The sequence below is a fragment of the Zootoca vivipara genome, chromosome Z (assembly GCF_963506605.1).
Source record: "Zootoca vivipara chromosome Z, rZooViv1.1, whole genome shotgun sequence".
Classification (NCBI taxonomy): Eukaryota; Metazoa; Chordata; class Lepidosauria; order Squamata; family Lacertidae; genus Zootoca; species Zootoca vivipara.
The window spans coordinates 44,939,397-44,955,702 of NC_083294.1; the positions used below are offsets into that span (position 1 = coordinate 44,939,397).

Sequence of the window (16,306 nt, forward strand, 5' to 3'; positions counted from 1 at the left end):
ATTGCATTGGCTTTTTGAGCTGCTGCATCACACTGTTGGCTCATGTCAAGTTTGTGGTCTGCCAAGACTCCCAGATCCTTTTCACCCCACTAGTCACTACTCTCCAGGATGAGAAGGAGCCATTGATGAGCACCCTTTGGGTTCGGTCAGCCAGCCAGTTACAAATCCACGGAATGGTAGCATTGTCAAGTTGGTGGTCTACCAAGTTTGTGGTCTATTCATCAGGAAAGAAGGACTTGTTTCCAGTTTTTCATGAGTACCGTTTGGGGACTCCAATTCCCTGAGCACTGGTCCTTCTAGCTAGGGATGACGAAGTCCCCAAACAGCTGGAGGGACAAATTTGCCTTTGTCCTCTCCCGCCTCCCTGAACATCCCCACGCTTATTTTTTTTGGGAGGGGGGTGAAGCATGGGATGGAAAGATCCATTCAGCAAACAAGCAAACTGTTCAAATAACCACCTTGGAATCGGCTCCGATCGGCTTCCTGCACTCGGCGCAGGTGTTGGCGCAGAACTTCTCGAAGCACTTGACGCAACAATGGCGGCCTTCCTTCTGCACATACTTCTTCCCGTGCAAGTTGTCGCGGCAATAGTGGCAGTCGAAGCGCTCCGACATGGTGCCCACCGTGTAGCTGGCAGGCCCTGTGGCAGTAAGAAGACAACGACAAAAAAAAAGTTTATTGTGAAAATAAAGGAAAGAAATGATTCTTTGTTAAATAGTTATTCTTACTTTCCAAGTCCCGGACTGCAGAATCCGGGACCGGCAGCCATTTGACACCGGAAGTTGCGTTGACGTTATTTCCGGTGTCGCTTTGCCCTTCTATGGGCACCAAAAATGGCCGCTGCCGGCTTCGAAAGTCGCTTCTACGCATGACCGGAAGTGCGTCGACGTAACTTCCGGTGTCACCCTGCCCATCTATGGGCACCAAAAATGGCCGCCGCTGACACCGGAAGTCGCGTCTATGCACTTCCGGACATGCGTAGAAGCGACTTTTGAAGCCGGCAGCGGCCATTTTTGGTGCCCATAAAAGGGGAAATCAGAAAGGAAAAAAATGGCCGCCGGCAGGAGAAAATAATGGAGAAAAACGGGAGACGAAGCGATAGGGGGGGGCACTGGGAAAAGGTAAGTAAAAACGGGGTTTCCCGGGGAAAACGGGGTACTTGGCAGCTATGGTTATTATAGATTCCAGATTCTAAGGAGATTTTTTAATTATCTTATGTTTGTATGTAAAAATAGATTTAGGAATAGTAATGTAATAAATGAATTAGAAGGAAGAATGGAGGAATGAACTACAAAGTGCCATATTAGTTATAAACTAGTGTATTTCAGCCCGTTCAATAACGGGCTCTAGAAAATTCTGGGGTTCGGAGAAGCGCTTGCGCAGCGCTTCTCCGAACCCTGGGACCTGTCATTGCTGTTGGCGGCAGGGGGACAGGAACGGAGGAGGAGAAAGCGCTGCTTTCTCCTCCTCCGTTCCTCTCCCGCAGCCGCCGACAGCAAGGAGACCTCCCAGGGTTCGGAGAAGCGCTTGCGCAGCGCTTCTCCGAACCCTGGGACCTGTCATTGCTGTCGGCGGCAGGGGGACAGGAACGGAGGAGGAGAAAGCGCTGCTTTCTCCTCCTCCGTTCCTCTCCCGCAGCCGCCGACAGCAAGGAGACCTCCCAGGGTTCGGAGAAGCGCTTGCGCAGCGCTTCTCCGAACCCTGGGACCTGTCATTGCTGTCGGCGGCAGGGGGACAGGAACGGAGGAGGAGAAAGCGCTGCTTTCTCCTCCTCCGTTCCTCTCCCGCAGCCGCCGACAGCAAGGAGACCTCCCAGGGTTCGGAGAAGCGCTTGCGCAGCGCTTCTCCGAACCCTGGGACCTGTCCTTGCTGTCGGCGGCAGGGGGACAGGAACGGAGGAGCGCTTTCTCCTCCTTCCTTCCTCTCCCCCAGCCGCCGACAGGAAGGACGCGTGCACTCTCTCCCCCCCCCACCTCCAACCGCCGCTCCTCTCACGGGCCAGGGAGGGTTGTGAGGAGGCCTTCGCCGGCCTCCACCCTCGCTTCCCTGACGTGCCCTGCAGTGAGGCAGTGTCCGGCGGGAGCGGCGGTTGGAGGAGGCAGAGGGGGGGGGAGAGTGCGCGCGCGCAGTCTCTGCTGTCCAATCCCTGTATCCCTGGGGCACATGCGCAGTACCCCAGGGACACACGGGACAGCTTGGACGCAGGGACATCTTGGACATTATTATATAGGATAGAAACTTTGAAGGGGGGATGGAGGAAGTCAACATAGTAAAGGAATTAACAGGGGAGCTAAATCTGGTTAAGGGGTATTATCTTGTTAAGGTCAAAGAATATGGCTCCCCAAAAAGTGAGTTTGGGTGTATCTTATTTTTCTTTTTCTTTTAAAAAAATTTTAATTGTTCTTTTTTGTATCTTCTTTTTTGTTCTTTGTCTTTTTTCTTTGTAATGCTCAGAAAATCAATAAAAATATATTTTTTAAAAAACAAACAAACAAACCGTTTATTGTGAGGACCGTGCCTGTATACAAATACCGACACGACAATACTGAAAAATGCTAAAATTTGTTGCATACTACCGTATCCCAACGAAACCTCCATCCCACAAAACAGGAAGAGAAGGAAAACAAGCAACGAGTTAAACAGACGATGAAGGGGTCATGACTTTATCATCCATAAATCTTTCCCTGGCTTTCATGGTCTTCATCACAAAGACCGCTACCACATGGGTAATTCGTGGGTTAGCATCAACTAACAAAATTTTTACTCTATCTTCAGGATTGATTATAGAGTTGGGTCTCTAAAGCCAGAGTAAATTGGGCAATAGAGGAGGCAATGTATAAGAACTTCCTGACAATAAGAGCTGTTTGACAGTGGAATTTGCTGCCAAGAAGTGTGGTGGAGTCTCCTTCTTTGGAGGTCTTTAAAAGCAGAGGCTTGACAGCCGCATGTCAAGAATGCTTTGATGGTGTTTCCTGCTTGGCAGGGGTTTCGACTGGATGGCCCTTGTGATGTCTTCCAACTCTATGATTCTATGATCCTCTTTAATTTTCATGAAGCAAGGGCATAAACGGTGTTCTGCTGGGATTTTTGTAAATCATAGAATCATAGAGTTGGAAGAGACCACAAGGGCCATGAACACATTGGTTCTCCTTAGCTGTCCTTAGGAGGGAATGCTCTGTGAGGCCCCCTGCTTGCTTGCTTCTCTTGTTCTGAGCTTGCGGGCCTGACCCTGTAGCTGTGAGAGCTTCAGAGAGGAATGGCATAGAATCCTAGAGTTGGAAGAGACCACAAGGGCCATCCAGTCCAACCCCCTGCCAAGCAGAAAACACCATCAAAGCATTCTTAACATATGCCTGTCAAGCCTCTGCTTAAAGACCTCCAAAGAAGGAGACTCCACCACACTCCTTGGCAGCAAATCCCACTGTCGAACAGCTCTTACGGTCAGGAAGTTCTTCCTCATGTTGAGGTGGATTCTTCTTTCTTGTAGTTTGAATCCATTGCTCCGTGTCCGCTTTTCTGGAGCAGCAGAAAACAACCTTTCTCCCTCCTCCATATGACATCCTTTTATATATTTGAACATGGCTATCATATCACCCCTTCACCTTCTCTTCTCCAGGCTAAACATACCCAGCTCCCTAAGCCGTTCCTCATAAGGCATCATTTCCAGGCCGTTGACCATTTCGGTTGCCCTCCTCTGGACACGTTCCAGCTTGTCAGTATCCTTCTTGAACTGTGGTGCCCAGAACTGGACACAGTACTCCAGGGGAGGTCTGACCAGAGCAGAATACAGTGGTACTATTACTTCCCTTGATCTAGATCAGGCATCCCCAAACTTCGGCCCTCCAGATGTTTTGGACTACAATTCCCATCATCCCTGACCACTGGTCCTGTTAGCTAGGGATCGTGGGAGTTGTAGGCCAAAACATCTGGAGGGCCGCATTTTGGGGATGCCTGATCTAGACGCTATACTCCTATTGATGCAGCCCAGAATTGCATTGGCTTTTTGAGCTGCTGCATCACACTGCTGACTCATGTCAAGTTTGTGGTCTACCAAGACTCCTAGATCCTTTTCACATGTACTGCTCTCAATCCCATCCTGTATTTGTGCCTTTCATTTTTTTTGCCCAAGTGCAGTACTTTACATTTCTCTTTGTTAAAATTCATCTTGTTTGCTTTGGCCCAGTTGTCTAATCTGTGAAGGTCATTTTGGAGTGTGATCCTGTCCTCTGGGGTATTAGCCACCCCTCCCAATTTAGTGTCATCTGCAAACTTGCTCAGGATGCCCTCAAGCCCATTAGTTCTCCTGTGTCTCCCCAAAGTTTTTGGAGACCCCATGGATGGAATCTTTCAAGGAGTTGGAGACGGCATTGATAAGAGGTCCGTGTTTCGCAATAGAATTCTATGATTCTATGATCTACTCCCAGTATAAAAGAATCTGGCAGTTATCTACCAGTACCTGTTATTATTGGAGGGAGGGGGAGCATGCCTGAGATGGGCAGATTGAGTTTTTTTAAAGCTCCCCCCCCCATAACTTTTTGTACACGATAAGGATCCGGCGATCTACCGGTTCTTAAGTTCTTAAAGAAATGGGAGTGCCTGATCACCTCATCTGTCTCCTGAGAAATCTCTATGTGGGACAAGAAGCTACAGTTAGAACTGGATATGGAACAACTGACTGGTTCAAAATTGGGAAAGGAGTACAACAAGGTTGTATATTGTCTCCCTGCTTATTTAACTTATATGCAGAATTCATCATGCGAAGGGCTGGACTGGATGAATCCCAAGCTGGAATTAAGATTGATGGAAGAAATATCAACAACCTCAGATATGCAGATGACACAACCTTGATGGCAGAAAGTGAGGAGGAATTAAAGAACCTTTTAATGAGGGTGAAAGAGAAGAGCGCAAAATATGGTCTGAAGCTCAGCATCAAAAAAACCAAGATCATGGCCACTGGTCCCATCACCTCCTGGCAAATAGAAGGGGAAGAAATGGAGGCAGTGAGAGATTTTACTTTCTTGGGCTCCTTGATCACTGCAGATGGTGACAGCAGTCACGAAATTAAAAGATGCCTGCTTCTTGGGAGAAAAGCAATGACAAACCTAGACAGCAACTTAAAAAGCAGAGACATCACCTTGCCAACAAAGGTCCGTATAGTTAAAGCTATGGTTTTCCCAGTAGTGATGTATGGAAGTGAGAGCTGGACCATCAAGAAGGCTGATCGCCGAAGAATTGATGCTTTTGAATTATGGTGCTGGAGGAGACTCTTGAGAGTCCCATGGACTGCAAGAAGATCAAACCTATCCATTCTGAAAGAAATCAGCCCTGAGCGCTCACTGGAAGGACAGATCCTGAAGCTGAGGCTCCATTACTTTGGCCACCTCATGAGAAGAGAAGACTCCCTGGAAAAGACCCTGATGCTGGGAAAGATGGAGGACACTAGGAGAAGGGGACTCCCTGGAAAAGACCCTGATGTTGGGAAAGATGGAGGGCACAAGGAGAAGGGGACGACAGAGGACGAGATCATAGAATCATAGAGTTAGAAGAGACCCCAAGGGCCATCCAGTCCAACCCCCTGCCAAGCAGGAAACACCATCAAAGCATTCTTGACATGTGCCTGTCAAGCCTCTGCTTAAAGACCTCCAAAGAAGGAGACTCCACCACACTCCTTGGTAGCAAATTCCACTGCCCAACAGCTCTTACTGTCAGGAAGTTCTTCCTCATGTTGAGGTGGAATCTTCTTTCTTGTAGTTTGAATCCATTGCTCCGTGTCCGCTTCTCCGGAGCAGCAGAAAACAACCTTTCACCCTGATGGCCGGACAGTGTTCTCGAAGCTACGAACATGAGTTTGACCAAACTGCGGGAGGCAGTGGAAGACGGGAGTGCCTGGCGTGCTCTGGTCCATGGGGTCATGAAGAGTCGGACACGACTAAACGGCTAAACAGCAACACATTTTCTCCTACCGATAGGGAACCCACTTACAGACTCTAGAGGGGCTACTGGGTACCCCATAAGGGAAAAAGGAGCAGCGGATTTTTAAAATAACATGACCTGACCCAGAGCTGGGCAGCCTATTGCTTCGTAATCCCCAAAGGAACACATTGTTCCAACGGCTGGAACGCTGTCTCCCCTCCTCCTTGCCAAAACTTCCAGCTATGTTAACCTTGACCCGTTGTATCATATTGTTATAAGAATTTTGAGGTCATATATATATATATAATAATTGTTCATAAAACATGTACATGAATGTACAGAAACATGTCTGAAGCAGCACAGGAAAACAGGCCTGACTGACACCATTTTGACTCTCTCTGACCAGGTGTTCCTCTGCAAGGAAGAAGGGGGGTGGGGGGAACCTTCTCATTGTCTCAGGAATTAAAGTGATAATCCCTGGCATCCTGATACCTGACTGCCAGACAAAAGGGTGTGATTAACTTGGCTGGGAAACAGGGAAATGTAAATATCTCTCAATTTTGTTGATTAGGTTCTGGGGGCAGGGGGCAGGGTCCAGGGTGCTCAGATTACTGCCACCAGACCTCCCCTTTCATGATGTACCTATGATGAATCTAGGGAGGGGGGGTCTTGGGCTACACCCCTTCTGTGACATATGGATGATGCTTCTGGGGGGTGGGCTGAAACCAATTTCAAATCTCTTTTTAAGGGCAAGACATCTTTGTTTGGGGTTCCTTCCTTGTTCTCCTGTGTGAGAGGAAGGACCCTGTTGCAACAGCAAAAATAAAAGTGCCTTGCTTCGCACGTCCTGGTTTGGTCTCTGTTATTTGGTGGGCAGGAGACGCTTAAACTTTGTCTGCTTGCCAGGATACCTGGACTCTTCCTGGGTCAAGGATCCACTTAATTCTAGGGCCGTGTAGCTCTGCAAAATTTTTACAACAGTTTTGGCGACCACTTCGGGGACCCAGTTTTGCCTTGAGCTCCGGGTTCACTGAGGAAGGGGAGCCCAGCGCGCCCTTGCCTCTTTTGCAGGGGGGTAAACCAACCTCAGGACCCGAGGCACTTGGTAGTAATTGAGAGTCCAAGCGGGACCCCCAGGACGAAGCAACGTTTAAAGGGACAAGGCTGTTTTTTTTTAGGAACCAGTTGGAAGCTGGAGACAACGGGATTCGACTGAAAGGATCGGTCGTGAGTATTAAAAGGGGACACCTTGGGTGAGCTAAGAACCACAGCAACTAAAAATCTATTTCTCCACTTGGACTATCCTTTTCTACTCTCCTCTTTGGACCTTAGTTGCAGCAAGGCTGCCAGGCACAGTTACAGAGTAGAACTGAGGTCCCGGGCAACAGTCTTTACGTTAAACGCAGAGCTTAGAAAGACTGTCCCAGCTCCCTTCTGCCAAACTGAGCAGAAGTCTGAGCAAACTGTCGCTTTTCTACCAATCTGGGAATCTGGCTATCCCAGCTCTGTTTCCTATTCCTCTGCTCTTAATCTTCGGGTGAAGACGCCCCCCTGCCACGGCGACCCTTGTTGGGTAGGACCCGTGACCAGGGAATGCAAGTGCGCCTGTTCCTTTCTACTCTGTATTCCTCAGTTCCGACCTGACATTGCGTAGGCAAGCGTTCAGTAGGACCTGAGTCTAGTGTGTAAGAGGCAGGGAAGTTGCTGTGGAACCCTCAGGCAATTGATGACCAGTGGGAGGGTTCCAATAGGGTTTTAGCTGCACCAGGCCGCCTAGTAGTTAGTGCACGCGAACGGCAGGCAGGAACACCACTAGGACGTGGGGGTGAGTCATAGACTCGGGAAGTTAAGAGTGTCCAGGAACAGGGTCGGGGACCCAGAACTGCAGTATAAAAAGACAGAAGTAAAATGGGTGCAACCCACTCTAAGGAATTCCTTTCCCAGACTCCCAACCGAGGCAAAGCACAACTGAGGCTTTGCTCCGGTAAGGACTTTGAGGATGAAAGTCCACTCCAATTCGTTCTCTTAAATTGGCATGAAATCCCCGGGGCGGACAAGCTTGAAGGGAACCAATTGCAAAAACTTTGTAAGAAAAAAACATAGGGTCCGATTTACTATGGACCACCCAGATGAGGGGAAATGGCTACCAGGAGGTTCCTTTAACATACAGTGAATCTCCGCTTTAAAATTAACCCTGGTGAACTCTGAATGGGAAAAGTTTTGTGAGGAATCCTGCAAAGTATGTTATGGTATAAAATTATATATGTTTGCATGTTACATGTTGTCTGTGTTGTCTGTTACGTGTATGTGCGTCTGTTCCTTGTGTCTGCTATAGATAGTTGTTTCCTTTAAAGTAAATGAGAGATATAATCCAGGTTTAGGAAATTAGGGGTTTGTGTTTAAAATTTGGCCATGACACCCACAGACTGCTTTTTTTAAAGCATGCATAGTTTAAAATAATATAAAAATTAAGGCAAGCTTGCTTAAATAATCTTATGTAAGGGCTTGATCAACCCAAAAACATGGCAAATATTTAAAAGAGTGGAGGTAGTGTGTAAAGGTTTGTTTTAAAGAGGCTGTAGAAGGCCATTGTTTCCTCTCCAAAAGTAAAAAGAGGGGGCAGGATGAAGGAAAATAACGAGCTGTAAGTTTAAAAATGCTTGCTCAATGCTTTGAAAATATTTTAAACTTGAAAATGTTCATAAACTCCAGCTATAAGTGGATAAGAGATGTACTCAAGGTTTAGAATGTTATGGGGTGTGTTTAAATTGGCTACAACATCCATAGACTGCCTTCTTAAGTGTGCATAGTTAAAACTGCCAACTTGTTTAAATTTCTAGTATAGAAACAATGTTGAACCGATCAATCTTAAACATTATAAATATGAGAATGAGGTGTGCAAATGTTTGTTATTGAGAGAGGCTCCAAAGGGGAGTCTTTCTCCAAGTGACTAGATGAATATTGACTAAAGGAAAATTGAACAGCTATTCCAATAAAGGTGATTTGTTTGTCAAAGGTAGAGCTTCCATAGCCAGGAATTGTCTATCTGAGTCTAGTTTTAACTTCAATTGTGTTGGACAGAAGGGTTATTGTTGGGCTCCTAATATCAGTCTCTTAAGAAAAAAACAACTCATCTGCTAAAGGGTTCTGTATAAAGTTGGTATTTTCATTCAAATCTTGTGAATCCTGTATCTTAGAGGGTTAGACTAAATGACCTCAGGGTCCCTTCTAACCCCCATTTTAGAGCTATGTGAAAGGCAATGTGTCTGATGTGGTGATGGGTTGAAATTCAGCCCAGCTCTGCTTTCTGGCAAGGAAAGATTATTGGTTTTCAGAGTTGGAACAAGAGTGTCATTGTTGTTTTTATATGGAGTGATTATATAAGTTTTTATCACTTTCTCTATTAAGGTTTAAAGTCTAAGCACATATGAAAGTCTTGAACATTTCCCAATCTTTCTCTAGAGAGTAAAAGAGGGGTGTATGTGCATACCTACCCCTTTCTGTACAGAAAGGGGGAGCGGGAAGGGAAAAGGGAGATTGTAACCTTGAAAATGTTTGTTTGTGAACTCACAATATTTAAGGTCTGTGTCACAAGGGAGCCATGTGCTCTGTATGTAATGTTTCACCATGTGACTATGGAATATGGTGTTCCTTCTAGGGAAATGTTATTAAAAGTAGAGGCTCCATAGCCAGCAAATGTCTATCTGAGTCACTTTAACCTTGATTCAAATGGACAGAATGGTTTTAGTAAGGAAGTAAATTCCCTCTTAAACTGTTTATCCAATCTTAAGGTTTGCTAAAGGCTTCTATATAACGTTGGTACTTTTAATCTTCCCCTTCCTTATTTTTCCCTTAGTACACACATGTGCTTCCGTGATAGGGCATAGCCTGTGTTTCCTTCCCAGTCAGGCGTCTGTACTCAAATGTATGTGTATCCTAAGGGCAGTGATAGTGTTGAGATCCCCATATTTCAGAAGGGGTGGACTAGATTACTCAAGATCCCTTCCAACCTTTTCCAAACTTAGAAAAAGGAGGGAGAGAAAATGTGTTTGTAAGCACTGAAAAGTGAGTTTAAACCCTGGTGGTATAGTGAAATGGCCTGAATTCAGTCAAGCATTACTCTTTGGTGGAGAAGGATGGAAAGATAGATTTTTAAAGTTTGGCATGAAGAGTTTGAGGTGCCATTCAGAAAGAGGTAGAGATGGTATATCATGCATTGAAAATGAATGTCTGGTGTTATTTTTTCCACCATATTGTCAGCTATTTTTTTTAACTGCAAAACTCCAGCCAACAGTTCAAGTAAATAAAGGGCCAGAAAATTTTGTCTGGAATTGGTAAGGCTGGAAATCAATGAGAATGCAAAGGATTTTATGAATTCTGGCTCTATGGCCATATTACCCATAGATAAAGGGGCAGAGAATTTAGTCTGCCATGGCTGTAATAAATTAATTAAAAACAAACAAACAAACGAAAACATTTGCAATTACGAATTCACCCCGAACCCTGTAGATAAAGGGGGCAAATCAAGATTTATTTTGCCTGGGGTATGAGGTGTTTATTTGGTGACTTCATTAGGACTTTAATCTGACCCAACTTTTATTGCAGCTTCCAAGTTAGTTTAAGGTTTATAAGCCTGCTTCTTAAGCAGCAAGAAACAAGAAACAATGTATCAAATTGTATTAGGACTCCAAACAAGGAAAAAGAATTTAAACTGGCTCTGGGAAAAAAAACACTGCTATGTTTCTATCTTTTGTTTGAAATCTAACCCTACTTTAAAATCTACTCTTTCCCCTTCCCTTCCTTTATTCAGATGGTAATGTTGTCAAGAGGTACAGCACTTTAAAAAAAAAAAAAAAAAGGGTATAATAGACTGCCGAATCATGAACTCTGTACATGCACAGAGGCTATGTCAGCTTGAAGAGGAAAATAGAGGAGAAAAAGGAGGTTTAAACTAAGGGGCGAAAAGGTTATAATCTGCTCATGAAATATTATTCAAATTTCTTAATGTAAAGCTTTGAACCACTGAGGGAAAACAACCTCATGTATGTTACTGGTCCATCAAAGTTAAATGGTTGCCAAGTTTCAAAATCTTAACATGCCAGATTCTTTCCACAGGTATAAATAGCAGAGTACTACTATAAGTCTGTCTCTTGAGTAGTTTATAAATTAATTAAGAGGTTCAAGGTTATGCTTTGCACATGAAACTTAAATTTAAATTTCTTTATGTAAAAATAAATAAATAGATAAAGAACCATTGAGAACCATCAACTGTTTAGAAGCTGCCAATTCCAGTTCAACATGCAAAACTCTGTACATTTTAGGAACATTTCCTGACTGATTTTCACATGAAATAATTTTCCCTTTCCAGCAGGATACTGAGATTCAGTGTGCAGAGAAATTCTTTCAGAACCTTAATGCAAAATTATCTCCCAATGGGGGGGGGGGACGCCACCTAAACAAGCCCCCTCCACACTTGGAAATTCATAGAAAATTGCTGTCTACCAGTTGACAGACTATGCAAACAAAAGGCTCCATTTCTTTCCTAGCAGGTACTCAGGATGGATACTTATCTCTCATTTGCATTTCACCCCGAAGCATTACCCTATGTTAATATAACCCTCCCTTTTCTAATGTAGCAATGATTGAGTGTTTTGCCAATTCTTTTCTTCCACAGCAAAAAAAAAAAAAAGTGAGGAGTGAGGAGATACAAACAGTAATTTCATTTCTCTTTGGTGCTTCTCTTTAGCTTATAAATAATCTGCTTCCATTTATTAAATCAGTTTTTCCATTATGTCTATGAAATTATTCTAACAATAACCAGGTATTGTTTTGTGACTGTATTTTGTCAGGTAGTCTTGCCTGAGTATTTCTTATTATGATGAATTTCAAAGCTTTTTCCGTTATTTTACCATTTTTCCATCTTAATTGGATATTTCACCTTCAGATCTTTAAGGTTCCTCTCCAATTTATAATGTCTTTGTATTATTTAATGATAATTCTTTTTTTAAAAAAATCTGATATCTTTGTGTCAAGTCCAATTTCATTTGAAAAATTGTTGTGTGAGTGGTAATCTAAATTTTATTGTTTTATTTTTGTATCTTTTTTTTGGTATTTCTACTTTTTCTTTCTGTACATACAAATGTAGCATCTAACTCATTCTTTCCTGTAAATAATAATAATAATAATATTAATCCCTTTCAAACAAGATACGTGAACCTCAAAGAGAATTCAGAACCACATAAGGAAAATGTTAATAACTTATCGATTGTGTCCTAATTAACAAAATTTTTGTCCTTTGTTTCCTCCACAGCCAAACTAGGTGAAGTAAATTAAACTGACTGAGCAGACAATAACAGCAGTAATTAAATATGAATGATAATAATAATATTTAGATGAATAAAATGCTTAACTATGATCTTATATTCTTTGCAGCTTCCCAAGAAGAAATTTCTAGAATATTCTCCCCTTTCTTGACTTTATCATTATTATACTATTTATTATTATTATTTTTTAACTAATTATATCTTCAGACCCCAACCCCCTGCAGGCCTATTTTCAAAAGGATGTTTTACAGGAAACCAAATTGACATTTTATCTCTTTGATCACAACCTAAGAAGGAGGACCTAGAAAGCTATAACGTTTCAGCAAGGTTTAGAAGTGCTGGCATAGAAGTACTGTTAACTTCCTCCCAGTGACTCGAAGGCAGACAAGAAAACCCCCTTGTTGGAGATACATGCAAAAGCAGCAAGAATTATCTCAAGTTCACCTGATTGCCTCAAGATATACAAGTGGCGTATAATTAATAATTTGAAGGTTTTGTGCATTATGTGTTATATAGGAACACTGAAATGTGTCAAATGACTTTGGGACAAAGGGGGAAAGTGAATTGCAAGGACATTCTCTCTCCTTGACCTCAAGACTCTGTGCCCTAGGATTTAAAAGCAGCCGGAATTGTCTCAAGATCATGATGGCCTCAAGACATACAACTGATATATGATTATGTTTTATGTTGTGTGATATTCGACAGAAACATTGAACTATGTCTGACAGTATGTTATTTCCACAAGGAGGGGGGGGTGAACCAATTTTGTGTTTAATTGTTTTTTTATGTTTAATGTATAGTGTCCCAATGATTTTTTTTGTATTATTGTATGCCTTTTAAAGGATCAGGATATTGCATAGTCCAGTATTTAGATTAGATCAACTTATGACCACGTTTTCTTGTCCCACCTGGCACTCTGCAGTGTGCCAGCCTTCTTACACAATTTTAGATTGTTTTAAATCATTTTACCAAGAATAAGCCCCAAGATCCATGAAACACCAGATAAATGAAGGTATTTATGTCTTGATTTAACAGGAATGATCCCTTTTAGAGTTAAATTTGACTAATTTGGACATGTTTTATGGGGCTGTATAAATTCTAATTGGGTCAGTTCTAATTGGGCAAGTGTATCCAAGGTGCAAGTAGCTTTCTTCCTTTAAGAGCAACTGGGCAACTCCCTACAGTGCAAGGCCAGAGCCTATAATAAAGGCCCATAGGAAGCCCAAGGCAAAGGCATCTCTCTCATGACATGTCCAAACCTGTGGCAGCTATGGGGGGTGCCAGGCGACATGGTCAATATGAAAGCCCTAAGGGGATTCACCAGGGATTGTTGCTGTTGTGCCACGATGGAGGTGTGCAACCAGAGGAGAGCTAGCTTTTGACACCTGAAGAACACACAAAAGGGTAAACAAACAAACTGCACTTTCCAGTCAATATTGGTGGACCATCCTGTTAAATGAAATACGTAGACCATTTTTGAGAAATGCTTCTCCCAAAGTACTAAAACAACACATCTGGTTATTCTTTTGTGGGGCAACAATTTTTAAGAAAAATTATAGCCCCAAATGGGGGATATTGTTATAAGAATTTTGAGGTCATATATATATATATAATAATTGTTCATAAAACATGTACATGAATGTACAGAAACATGTCTGAAGCAGCACAGGAAAACAGGCCTGACTGACACCATTTTGACTCTCTCTGACCAGGTGTTCCTCTGCAAGGAAGAAGGGGGGTGGGGGGAACCTTCTCATTGTCTCAGGAATTAAAGTGATAATCCCTGGCATCCTGATACCTGACTGCCAGACAAAAGGGTGTGATTAACTTGGCTGGGAAACAGGGAAATGTAAATATCTCTCAATTTTGTTGATTAGGTTCTGGGGGCAGGGGGCAGGGTCCAGGGTGCTCAGATTACTGCCACCAGACCTCCCCTTTCATGATGTACCTATGATGAATCTAGGGAGGGGGGGTCTTGGGCTACACCCCTTCTGTGACATATGGATGATGCTTCTGGGGGGTGGGCTGAAACCAATTTCAAATCTCTTTTTAAGGGCAAGACATCTTTGTTTGGGGTTCCTTCCTTGTTCTCCTGTGTGAGAGGAAGGACCCTGTTGCAACAGCAAAAATAAAAGTGCCTTGCTTCGCACGTCCTGGTTTGGTCTCTGTTATTTGGTGGGCAGGAGACGCTTAAACTTTGTCTGCTTGCCAGGATACCTGGACTCTTCCTGGGTCAAGGATCCACTTAATTCTAGGGCCGTGTAGCTCTGCAAAATTTTTACAACACCATTAATCCGGCTGGCTCATCCATCAAGAGACAGGACACAGGAGACAGGCAAACCTTATGGGCCAAAACGGCTTTGGAAGTTGATCGTCTTTCCAACAGCGTCATATCCTAGATTCCTGGCGTTTTGGAACTCAACGTTCAACAAAGTCAGGCCGATTGCCAGAGAGAGGTCGCTGTGAGACGGACCCCAAAGAGAAAACAACAACATGCCATACAAGCTCCCGAGTTGAAACAGTTCAATGCCTTGTCGGAGATTTGCAACCTTCCTAGGTCGCAACAAAGGTTCCCTTTCCAAGCTCTGGGAGGAAGACCGAATCCAAAGGGTGCTCATCAATGGCTCCTCTTCATCCTGGAGAGAAGTGACTAGTGGGGTGCCACAGGGTTCTGTCTTGGGCCCAGTCTTATTCAACATCTTTATCAATGACTTGGATGATGGGCTTGTGGGCATCCTGAGCAAGTTTGCAGGTGACACCAAATTTAATACCCCAGAGGACAGGATCACACTTCAAAATGACCTGAACAGATTAGACAACTGGGCCAAAGCAAACAAGATGAATTTTAACAGGGAGAAATGTAAAGTACTACACTTGGGCAAAAAAAATGAAAGGCACAAATACAGGATGGGTGACACCTGGCTTGAGAGCAGTACATGTGAAAAGGATCTATGAGTCTTGACAGACCACAGACTTGACATGAGTCAGCAGTGTGATGCAGCAGCTCAAAAAGCCAATGCAATTCTGGGCTGCATCAATAGGAGTATAACGTCTACATCAAGGGAAGTAATAGTACCACTGTATTCTGCTCCGATCAGACCTCACATGGAGTACTGTGTCCAGTTCTGGGTACCACAGTTCAAGAAGGATACTGACCAGCTGGAACCTGTCCAGAAGAGGGCAACCAAAATGGTCAAAGGCCTGGAAACGATGCCTTATGAGGAACGGCTTAGGGAGCTGAGTATGTTTAGCCTGGAGAAGAGAAGGTTAAGGGGTGATATGGTAACCATGTTCAAATATATCAAAGGATGTCATATAGACGAGGGTGAAAGGTTGTTTTCTGCTGCTCCAGAAAAGCGGACACGGAGCAATGGATTCAAACGACAAGAAAGAAGATTCCACCTCAACATGAGGAAGAACTTCCTGACCGTAAGAGCTGTTCGGCAGTGGGATTTGCTGCCAAGGAGTGGAGTCTCCTTCTTTGGAGGTCTTTAAGCAGAGGCTTGAAAAGCATATGTCAGGAATGCTTTGATGGTGTTTCCTGCTCGGCAGGGGGTTGGACTGGATGGCCCTTGTGGTCTCTTCCAACTCTATTATAATTCTAACTTCAAGAAAGAAGATTCCACCTAAACATTAGGAAGAACTTCCTGACAGTAAGAGCTGTTCGGCAGTGGGATTTGCTGCCAAGAAGTGCGGTGGAGTCTCCTTCTTTGGAGGTCTTTAAGCAGAGGCTTGACAGGCATATGTCAAGAATGCTTTGATGGTGTTTCCTGCTCGGCAGGCGGTTGGACTGGATGGCCCTTGTGGTCTCTTCCAACTCTAGGATTCTATGCCATTCCTCTCTGAAGCTCTCACAGCTACAGGGTCAGGCCCGCAAGCTCAGAACAAGAGAAGCAAGCAAGCAGGGGGCCTCACAGAGCATTCCCTCCTAAGGACAGCTAAGGAGAACCAATGTGTTCATGGCTAACTTGTTTCTGCAATGTTGTCTCTGGCACGAAATCTAATCTAAATATAGGCGCATGATCCCATTGTTTCCCAAGTCGCTTGCCCTTTAACTCATTTATCCGGAA

At 43.9% G+C, this 16,306-nt stretch overlaps 1 protein-coding gene across 2 annotated transcripts in view; it reads right to left on the bottom strand.

Annotated features, from left to right (window-relative positions):
• The window catches only part of LOC118078573 (four and a half LIM domains protein 1), a 50,447-nt gene that overhangs the window by 16,369 nt on the left and 17,772 nt on the right, over positions 1–16,306 (bottom strand). For both annotated transcript variants that reach the window (XM_060270367.1, XM_060270368.1), the window contains exon 2: positions 459–640. In XM_060270367.1, the coding sequence (XP_060126350.1) occupies positions 459–640 (182 nt within the window). The remainder of the gene's footprint in view (positions 1–458; positions 641–16,306) is intronic.